This window comes from Aquarana catesbeiana, linkage group LG01 (genome assembly GCF_042186555.1).
Source record: "Aquarana catesbeiana isolate 2022-GZ linkage group LG01, ASM4218655v1, whole genome shotgun sequence".
NCBI classification, from domain to species: Eukaryota; Metazoa; Chordata; class Amphibia; order Anura; family Ranidae; genus Aquarana; species Aquarana catesbeiana.
In genome coordinates, this window is record NC_133324.1 from 905,341,739 (window position 1) to 905,353,142 (window position 11,404).

The following is an 11,404-nucleotide window of genomic DNA, read 5'->3' on the forward strand; positions in this document are numbered from 1 at the left end:
AAGGCTGGATTGGTGGGCACTGGGCACAAGGCTGCATTGGTGGGCACTGGGCACACTGGAGCGATACTAAAAAAAATCCATTTATTTAAATAGGCAGAGGGATTTGGGATAGTGCGCAGGTAACTTTCTCCATTGTTTTTTATTGTATGTATTGGGTCATTGTTGCAGGAGTGCAGGGCTTAATATATTTTTTTTTATGCATTTTATACCCATTGTCAGGATATATAAAGTGATTGATATATATATATATATATATATATAATTGCATTTTATAGTTGGCCCCCCTACTTTTGTCCCTGTCCCCCCATGTGCCCCCCTAAATATGAAAGCTGGAGACGCCACTGCTGTCAAAGAGTGACACTTTTTATCACCAGCTAAAACCTTTTGCATTAGACCTGCTGGCTATGCTAGCTTCTCAAGCCTTTGCAGAGAGGGTATTCAGTGTCACATGTGACCTCTCTAGAGGTCAGCAGAATAGAGCAAGGGTCATGTTGGCACAAAGTGCTTTCCTTAAAATGAATTGAAACAAATAGGAGCGTTTTATTATTCTCTTCAAGTATTTCTATTTCTAACATAAGAAGCATACCTAATACTTGTGGGTTGTGCTTATTGCGATAGGAAGAATCAATAGTTCAACAGTTTTAATTGTCAGTTAAATTCATAGGAAAAATGCACAGGCTGAGGCTTAGGCTACAAATGCCATTAGTATGTGGATTCTGGAACAATAACAAGTCAACCACCACTTTTTATCAACTTGTTGACGGTCTCTCTTAGCATTGACACATTTGACAATATAGGTAAATATCACACTAATGAAAAAGAAAAATAGATCAGTAATGGTAATGGACAGTCAAATAGGGCAGCCTTTGAACCTTACCTTCTGCTGTGGCCCTGCCCCAGTAGTCTTTTAGTGTGATATTTACCTCTATTATTGTCATTGTGAATGCTGAGAGAGAGGAGTTGATAAAAAGTGGTGACTGTTATAATCCAGTAAATCCACACACTAATGGCATTATTGTAGACTGTGCACTTTTTCTTTGAATGTATCTGAGAATTAAAACTGTATTAAAAAGTATTGGTTTATTATGCTGTGCCTGTGCGAGAGAAGCAGTAACAGTGCTGTGGAGTCACTCACTGCAGTGTGCTGCTGTCTGTGTGGGCTGTACTTGGCCATGTACAGCTATGGCCAAAATGACACCAATATTAATTTTGACAATGTCTGCCAGAGCCAGTGCTGCCTGATTCAGTGTTTTTAGATCTTTTTGTGTCAGATGTATCTGGTATACATGATCTGACATTTGTGTCAGATCATTGTATCCGGTAAAGCATTGCATAAGTGTCAAATGCTTTAATTGACAATTACATTAAGTTTATGCAAAGCGTCAATATTTGCAGTGTTGACTTGAGTTGACCCTTCTTTTTCATGACCTCTGCTGCAATTTGCCCTGGACCTGACATTCGTGGCATCACTGGCAATGTGTTGTCATTGTCAATCAACTTCTGTGCCAGTGCCACAGCCACATCCTGATTCCTGACTGATCTGACTGGCACTGGTCCGGCACTGGCAGTGGCACTGCCCATTCTTGCATAATTAATGCTTGCAGCTTGTCAGAATTTGTGGGGTTTTTCTGGTTCCCTGACCAGCCTCTTGATTTCAGATTGACCATGACCACCATTCCACCACAAGTTCTCAAAGGGTTGAAGGTCTGGGTAGTTTCCTGGCCATGGACCCAAATTTTCAGTTTTTTGTTCCCAGTCCCACTTCCCCAAACCACTTAGTTATCACTTTTGCCTTATGGTAAGGAGCTCCATCATGCTGGAAAAGGCATTGTTGTTCATCACCAAACTAGATGGTTAGGAGAAGTTGTTCTTGGAGCCTGAGGATGTTTTTGTACCATTTATTCATGGCTGTGTTCTTCTTAGGCAAAATCGTGAGTGGGCCCACCACTCCCTTGGTTGAGAAGCAGCCAACCACACACATGAATGGTCTCAGGATCAGGATGCTTTACTGTTCCTATTTTTTGGGGTTTTTTTTGGTATTTTTTCGCTACCCTTTTGTGAAAACAGCAATATTCTTGATGAAACGGTTTTAAATAAAGACGTTATATAACGACTAAATCTGTGTCTGTAGTGCATGTTCAAACCTAACCATTAAAGGCAACATATTTGATTTTTCACTAGAGCAGCAGTATATAATGAGTTTGGAAATTGTAGAGAAATGCTTAAATAATGCATTACAATTTAACTACACCCATTAGATTATTTTAGACAATTAAAATGAGTTTTAGTCGACTAAATTTAGTTTTAGTCAACTAAAAGTCGACTAAAATGAACTGGAGATTTAGTCGACTAAATACGACTAAAACTAAAACACTTGCAGAAGACTAAAATAGGACTAAAACTAAAATGCCATTTTAGTCTTAAGACTAAAACTAAATCAAAATTTGCTGCCAAAATTAACACTGCCAGTAAGCACCAATTTCCTAATATTTATCTATTTACCCAAACGTGTAAATTGTTTAAATATTCTGTAGCCACCTTGGAAGCCTCAAAATGGGGTTTAATCATCCCCATATTTGGAACTCCCTTTCAGGTTTGGCCAGGAGCCGCTCAGATATAGGAAAATATATAAGAGACAAATTAGGGATTCATACACTACTTTTACAATATTATCTAATCAGTGTAAAGAAAAGACTTTACATCAGTTACTAAATAAATGTACCCAGGGGTAAGGTGTGCCCACTCGCCTCCCAATGGAATGCTGCATAGAGCGAGAGCGCTATCCCATATATATCCCCCGACACAGACAGCCATGTCCTGTATCTTCCAGATCATCATTGCAACATGCAAGTCACTGCACCTACACAGAGGACACATGGGATTCAATGGAGGCAAATTTACCTCCCCGTCCCTCCTTCACCCCAACTTCTGTACTGCCCAAATTGGGAGGGACAGCACTGTATAAGTGCAGGGCGTCCTCCCAAGGAGTAATATAGGGTGATGGAGCTAGACTTGACTAACAAATTTAATCTGAACTCCAGATAACACTTTATAAGCAGTTATAGCAATCTTTTTTTTATTCCATTTGGCATAAAGGTTTTACATAAATAAAAGCTGTTCACTGTGATCCCCTCATCAGTGGTAAATGGTTTGTCTCAATGGTCTAACTATCACTTTTGTTGGACAGCTTGGTTGTGTAAGAGAAGCTTAACAACAATTAACCTGCTGGCAGGATCACCAGGTTAAAATTCTAGAATGAGCCACAACCAGAATAATAAATATCAGCTGTTTATCTGTACACAGTAATCATCTATATTGCAGTAAAGTGAACATTTCAAATGTCAGTTATTGACTATATAGAAAGGCCCAAAATGCAGCATGTAATGCTTAAAATGGAGGGCATACATGACAGTGGGAACAGTGGGGGGAAGGTAGAGTTAAAATGGAGCCGAGGGGGAGGGACAGGATAGGGTGGGGTACTATTTAAGAGGGTTGACCTGGGAGGGGTTAACAGAAGGTTGGAGGAAAGTTGAACATGGCAGAGGTAGAGAGGATAATGGCGCAGTTTAGAGCGGAGGCTGAGGTTAGGGGCACGGCATGGCTGCAGGCTGCGATCGGGGCGGCAATGGAGAGAACTGAACAGCGAATGTCACTGGGAGAGGGGAGCGGCGTCAGAGCACGGAGGTCCCGTCCGCCTGAGCGTTTCTCCCCAGAGCGGGCGGTGGGCGGAAGACTAAGAAGGAGCGGTGAAGAAGAGCAGGGATGCCCTCCGGCGAAGAAGAAGCAAGGCGGCAGGAGCGGAGGAGCTGTCACATCCCCGGCGTCGCATGGCGGGGAGAGACAGCGCAGCGGGACTGACAGGAGGAGAAGAGCGGTGAGCGCGAGCCCCGCCCCCCGGATAACGGCGGAGGGCGCAGATGCGGTGGAAAGAGATGCGGCTGTCCCTGGGCTGTCTAATCCGGCAGGGGACAGCAGGAAGGATGCTAAAAAAGCCAGAGGTAGAGGAGGAAGGAGGGATGGAGGAGTGGAGGCATACAGGGCTGCGGTATCCTGCACCGGCCCTGCTACTGCTGTCCACAAGGCTTCCAGGAAGGATACCAGCAACAGGGAAGAAAGTGCAGAGATGACGGCGGCAGCCTCAGTTACCAGGCCAGGCGGGCTTTCGGAGGTGGAAGAAGCAGAGGAAGATCCAGGAGATCGAGAGGAGGTGTCGGAATCGGAGGAGGAGGCGGCCCCCCCCCCCCTTCCAGGAGAACGGACGAGGAGGAGAGCAGACGGTCGGCTGATGGGGCAACACCTGTGCAGCCCGGTAAGTCACCACATCTGGGGTTAGCTGGGAGAAGCAGTGTAGTACAAAACACAAACAGGCCCGAGAGCAACATATGGGGGGCGGCCTCACAAGCGGGGGGCTCAGGCTTATTGGGATTTTTGGAGGGTATAAAAGATTTGGTGAAAAAGTTTGAGGTGGGAGAGCGCATGGCAGGAGGCCCGGCAGCGGCGTGGGTACCGCCAGCAGGGGGTAGCATTAATGCGGCAGGAGTGGGGACGCCCGCAGCGACGGTTGCGGTTACCGCCCCAGAGTCTGCAGGGAGTGAAGCTGCGCAGGGGAAGGAAAAAGCTACAGAGACGACAGATAGGCAGGATATAACTAGGCTGGCTGATGCAGCGCGCTGCGAAGTGTATGTGTGTTACGAGGGGCCTTTAGGAGCACATTTAAAACAGGAAGTACGGGACAAATTGTGGAAAGGTGAGTACGTGGAAATATTTTCACTATTACCTTTGGGAAAAATTTAACTTGGATAGGGTTAAGCCAGACAGTTCCAAGAAGGACGTTGAGGAGAAGAGGAGGTATCGGCTGATACCAAGGACGTTTGCAAACTGGCTGCAAGCGTTTGCTATCATGGCAAGCGTGATTGGGGAGAAACATCCGGAACACTGTTCAGCATTATTTTGCTATCAAGATGCGATAGGGGAGGCCTACAGAGTATATGGCGGCACGGGCTGGCTGAGATACGACGAGCAGTTCAGGCAGAGGAGAGCGATACGGCCAGAGCTGCGTTGGGACCACAAGGACATTAGCTTGTGGATGCGCCTGATGACGAATACGCGGGCTCCGAACCAGTTTTTTCAGGGGGGAGCCGGTGGACCATCTGCCCTGGGATACTCGGCTGGAAATAAAAAGGGGGTGTGTTGGCAATACAATTCCGGAGCCTGTAAATTTGGTGCGACATGTAAGTATAAGCACGAGTGCTCAGGCTGCGGGGGAACGCATCCAGCATCTAGATGCTTTAAGCAAGGAAAAGGCAGATTTGGGGACGTTGGGAACAAAAGGGAGGACTCCGGTGATAGTGGAAAGGATGCGCCCGTTTCTCGGTAAGTATCCGGATAGGCAAGCTGCGAGGTTGTTGGACGAGGTTTTCACGGGGGGGTTTAGGATACCGTGCAGGTTACTTATAGTGCCCAAAGTGCCAAATAATTTACGGTCCGCATTGCAACATCCGGAGGTGGTTTCTGAAAAGCTGGCAAAGGAGGTTGCAATGGGGAGAATGGGAGGTCCTTTTCGTTGTGCACCAATAGCTGACTTAGTGGTGTCACCGCTTGGTGTGGTGCCCAAGAAAGAAAACAATAAGTTCCGGCTCATTCACCACCTGTCTTTCCCAAAGGGTGGATCGGTGAATGATGCCATTGATCCGGAAGCATGCTCGGTGACTTATACGTCATTTGATGCCGCTGTGGGTTGGGTGAGGCGTTATGGCAAAGGAGCGTTGATGGCAAAAGCCGACGTCGAATCGGCTTTTCGATTATTGCCGGTACACCCGGACAGCTTCAGATTGCTGGGGTGTCATTGGAAAGGGGAATTTTATGTGGACAAATGCTTGCCAATGGGTTGTTCAATATCATGTGCGATATTTGAACAATTCAGCTCTTTTTTGGAATGGGTGGTGCGGGACATATCGGGTGTGAATTCAATCATTCACTACCTTGACGATTTTTTATGCATAGGGCCGGCATCATCTAGAATCTGTTCGGTGTTATTGGCGACACTGCAACATATCGCTGACAGATTCGGCATTCCATTGGCAAATGAAAAGACGGAGGGACCTTGCAAGGTCATCACGTTCCTAGGCATTGTCATTGATTCTGAGGCCATGGAATGTAGGTTGCCGGAAGACAAATTGGAAGACTTAAAAAAAGAGATTGCGGGGTTACTTGGCTTAAAGAAAGTGCAGCTGAGGGCACTGCAATCGGTCCTAGGTAAGCTAAATTTTGCCTGCCGCATACTACCTATGGGGAGAGTGTTCAGCCGCCGGCTGGCGGCTAGCACAGGTGGGGTGAAATCAACGAGACACTTTGTGCGATTGGTAAAGTCGCACAGAGATGATCTAAGGGTATGGCATACGTTTCTGGAATCTTTCAACGGAAGGGCGATGTGGATGGCGGGCCCGGTAAGTAATTTTGATATTGAATTATTCACCGATGCGGCAGGGTCCACGGGTTTTGGGGCATTTTTTCGAGGGCGGTGGAGTGCAGGTCCTTGGCCTCAATCATGGATAGAGGAGGGTTTTACCAAAAATTTGGTACTATTGGAACTGTTTCCAGTAGTAGTGGCGGTAGAGCTATGGGGCACTTCCTTCAGGGATCTGAAGGTGCGCTTTCACGGGGATAATTTGGGGGTGGTACAGGTTATCAATAGGGTGACGGCTTCGTCTCCGCCAGTAATCAAATTGTTGCAACATTTAGTGTTAAGATGTTTGCAATTGAATGTGTACATTCATGCCGTACATTTGCCAGGGGTTGAGAATGTGGTCGCTGATGCGTTATCTCGCTTCCAGTGGGACAGGTTCCGAGAGTTGGCGCCGGAAGCGGAGCAACAAGGGGTACCTTGTCCCGATTGGCTGTGGGAGATTCCGTTGGTGTCATCGCAGGATGGATCAAACAGTCGGTAAGTGGGTCCACTTGGGCGGCGTACTCAAAAGTGTGGAAAGAGTGGACGGGATTTCTTCAGGTCTTAGGGGAAGAGCCGTCTGAAAACAATTTGCGTTTGTTGCTACTATATTACGTGGCAAGAAAAATGGAGGAAGGGGCGTCAGTGGCGGTGATAAACATGCAGTTAGCAGGGTTAGCGTTCTTGTTTAAGTTGCAGGGTCAGCGGGATGTCACGAAAGATTTTTGGGTGCGTCAAGCGCTTAAAGGGTATAGAAAAAATAGAATCGTAAAGGATGCGAGAAGACCTGTGACGTTTTCTATTCTGGGGAGAATTGTGAAGAAGTTGAGGGAGGTATGCTCTTCAGAGTATGAGGTAGAGTTGTTTAAGGCGGCTTTTGTAATGGCTTTTTTTGGGGCATTCAGGATTGGCGAGCTGGTCAGTCCGGCTAAAAAAGTTCAGGGTGGTTTGGGTTGGCAAGAGGTTCAGGTTGAGAGGGGAGGTTTGACGGTGGTGGTCAAACGATCAAAAACTGATCAAGTAGGAAAAGGCAGGGTAGTGAGGGTTTACCCGATTCAGGGATCTTTCCTGTGCCCGGTGAGCACGGTTGGGCAGTACTTACAAGTACGGCCAGGGGTACAGGGTCCTTTATTGATTTACCAGGACGGTAGTTTTTTATCTAAGTTCCAGTTCATCACAATTTTTAGAAGGTGCCTAGAAGGGGTGGGATTACAAGGAAAAGAATTTTCATCACACTCTTTTAGGATTGGGGCGGCTACTGAAGCAGCTAGATTGGGTTTGGACGTGGAGGCGGTAAAACGCATTGGAAGGTGGGAATCTCACAGGTTTCGGTCTTACATTAGGCCTCATTTGGTGGTATAAGGGAAAGGAAGCTATGGTTAAAGGAGGATAATTAAGTAATAGTAATGGAAGTTGTTATTGCGGGATAGTGTTTTAGTATAGTCTTCTTGTCTTTTTCTAATTACAGGTGCGGCGCCAGGAATGGTCTGGATTATGGGCCATTCTTATGTATGTTGGGGGGCAAGAAGAGGGGATGCTCGTAGGGATGGTAGGCAGTTAGGTTTTGACAAACGGGAGGTTTATATTAAGTGGTTGGGAGTACCTGGAATGCTGTGGAGTAGATTACTTCCTGAAGTTAAAAAGCATGCCCTGCGGGAGGGACCACCGGATGTGTTAATTTTGCATTTAGGTGGTAATGATTTAAGTATCAGATCCATGGTGGACATTTCGCGCGATATAAAAGGAGATGTGTGGCGTTTAATGGAATTATTCCCAAAAACTATAGTTCTATGGTCGGATATGGTGGCTAGGACATCATGGAGAATGGCCAGGTCAGTGGAAGGTGTGAATCGGGCCAGAAAAAAGATAAATAGGGACATAAGCAAATTTATGGTACGCAATGGGTGTTTAGCAATCAGACATCCAGAACTAGAATTTGAAACGTGGAGATATCTGAGAGTTGATTGGGTTCATCTTAATGATGTGGGGTTAGATTTGTGGATGTTAGGTTTGCAGGATGGAATACAACGAGCCATAAGGGTGTGGAGGGGCATCCAAGAGTAAGGTATTACTCGTGGGATGCAGTGGCGGGCGTTGGTCTGTAAAAAAGAAGGAAGATGGAAAAAGTAAGTGGGTGGATCTAACGGTGTTATAGATCCGGAGGTCTTTTGGTTCCCGGTTAACGGAGGTTAACCGGGAAGTGATAATGGGGCACTGCGGGAATTGTTAGTCTCTGAGCCAGTTTGTCGGCTTGAGGCATAGTTTGAGATAGTTTTGATAAGTACCGCAGTGCTGAGTGGGTGATGAACAGCAGAAGGATTTCAAGTGATAGCGCAGACCAACGCTCTTTAGTTTAAAAATGTTCTCAGGAAAGAAAAGATGTTTTTATTGTTAGATTGTTTTGATAAAAGAGTTTTATAAGAAAGTTAAAATATATATTATTTTAATAAAGTAGGCTGCTACGGCCTTTTTTACTCCAAGTTGGTGTGTTTGATTTATTGGGAGTAGAACGGTAAGAAGGGATTAATATAACTGTACAACATATGTTATCCATCAGTCAAGAAAGGCCCAAAATGCAGCATGTAATGCTTAAAATGGAGGGCATACATGACAGTGGGAACAGTGGGGGGAAGGTAGAGTTAAAATGGAGCCGAGGGGGAGGGACAGGATAGGGTGGGGTACTATTTAAGAGGGTTGACCTGGGAGGGGTTAACAGAAGGTTGGAGGAAAGTTCCCGCCCACCCGCCCCTTTTTTAGTGGTATTAGAATCATGGTTGATATAAAGGAAGTTGATGTTATTTCTCAACAGGTGGTGAGGATTAAATAGTCGTGGCAGTGGCGGGCGTTGGTCTGTAAAAAAGAAGGAAGATGGAAAAAGTAAGTGGGTGGATCTAACGGTGTTATAGATCCGGAGGTCTTTTGGTTCCCGGTTAACGGAGGTTAACCGGGAAGTGATAATGGGGCACTGCGGGAATTGTTAGTCTCTGAGCCAGTTTGTCGGCTTGAGGCATAGTTTGAGATAGTTTTGATAAGTACCGCAGTGCTGAGTGGGTGATGAACAGCAGAAGGATTTCAAGTGATAGCGCAGACCAACGCTCTTTAGTTTAAAAATGTTCTCAGGAAAGAAAAGATGTTTTTATTGTTAGATTGTTTTGATAAAAGAGTTTTATAAGAAAGTTAAAATATATATTATTTTAATAAAGTAGGCTGCTACGGCCTTTTTTACTCCAAGTTGGTGTGTTTGATTTATTGGGAGTAGAACGGTAAGAAGGGATTAATATAACTGTACAACATATGTTATCCATCAGTCATGTGTACTTTCCTGCAACAGAGGAATGATATTTTAATGAATGTTTCCGTTATGACATCTGTGATTGTGTTTCTTTAGAAAAGAGGAAGGAGGTTTTTGTACGGCTCTGTATCACTGTGTGAGAGGGAACTTATCACCCTGCTGACAGTAATATATTCCTTCATCATCTTCAGTCCCTCCAGTGATGGTTAGTTTGTATTCATTTCCCGATACAGAACCACTGAACCTGTCCGGGATCCCAGATTGCCGAGTGCTGGCCTTATAGATAAGAAGCTTTGGAGGTTGTTGGGACTTCTGTTGGTACCAGGCTAACCACGTAGTACCAGAACTAGTAATACTAGCACTGGATGTACATGTGATGGTGACTGTCTGTCCCGGAGACATAGAGATAGAATCCGGAGTCTGAGTCATCACAATCTGTCCACAGGATCCTGAGGATGGGGAGAGACATATTGATTATTGATTTCCTATCAATCGTGATGTGTGTATTTATTGTACAATGTATAGATGTATGTGCAGAGGATGATGGAAGGAGCCTCATCTCTCACCCTGAATAGAAATGAAGATGACAGCCAGCAGATAACTGGGAGAAAGCATCTTGATGTCTCTGGAGGGTCAGATCCAAACTAGAAGATGTCTCCTGTACAATGAGATATATAGAGAGAGTGACAGGGGAGGTGTTCCCCCCACACACTGTGTATGCAAATACCGGGGAGATGGAAATTAGAATTCTCAGATCAGTGATCTGTGCTAGAAACACTCCAGTGGAATTTCTGATCACATGAAAACATTATACTCACCACTGTTCACCTAAAGGAGTCTAATTCTAAAAAAAAAAAAATAGTAGATGAACATGACATCTTTTTACCATTCTTTGATGAATTCTGGGCTATTTTAGATGATACTTATGATATACAGTTCTTCCTAGTGGCCATAAAGCAGAAACAATGCCATGTTATGGCAACTAGATGGAGCTGCCAATCATAGGAAATCATGTTATTAAAGAGGAAGTAAACCCTGATGGGTTTTACTTCCTATTTGTTCCCTGCAATGTAAAAGCATAATGGGCTAGTATGCAATGCATACTAGCCCATTATGTTGCACCTGCCTGCAAAAGAAGCCCGCAATGTCCCCAAGGTCCCCGCTGTGTGGAAGCATCCATCTTCATCCCGCCTCCTTCCTGGGCCATGGACTCCGGCTCTGTTACTGGCCGGAGTCGCGTGACATCACTCCCGTTTATGTGCGCAGGAGCCGACAGTCACGGCACGGGCACTATAGAGATGGCACTATTGTGCCCCTTTCTTCAGTGCGCTTGCGCCGGTGACATTGGCGCAAGCGTATATGGTAAATATCTCCTAAACCGTACAGGTTTAGGAGATATTTACAGTACCTACAGGTGAGCCTTAATATAGGCTTACCTGTAGGTAAAAGTGGTCTGTAAGGGTTTACAACCACTTTAAGAAAAATACAGACAGAATTTGCAAAGGATGGGTGAATACTTGTCACATTCAACCAACAAATGTTTTATACATAGTCTCATTAGTGACAGGGGAGATGTTACTCATCAGGAGCTGGAAATGAATATTTCAGGGAGAATATTTTTAAACGTCCCATCAGTAATTTCATATCCAATTATTATGTTTATTATC

General features: G+C 45.1%; 1 gene segment (V, D, J or C); it reads right to left on the reverse strand.

Annotated features, from left to right (window-relative positions):
* Window positions 1-9,866: 9,866 nt before the first annotated feature.
* Window positions 9,867-10,398, reverse strand: LOC141120081 (immunoglobulin kappa variable 3-15-like). The segment is given in 2 exon segments: window positions 9,867-10,186; window positions 10,304-10,398. Coding segments are annotated over 2 exon segments (369 nt in total).
* Between the last annotated feature and the right edge of the window lie 1,006 nt (window positions 10,399-11,404).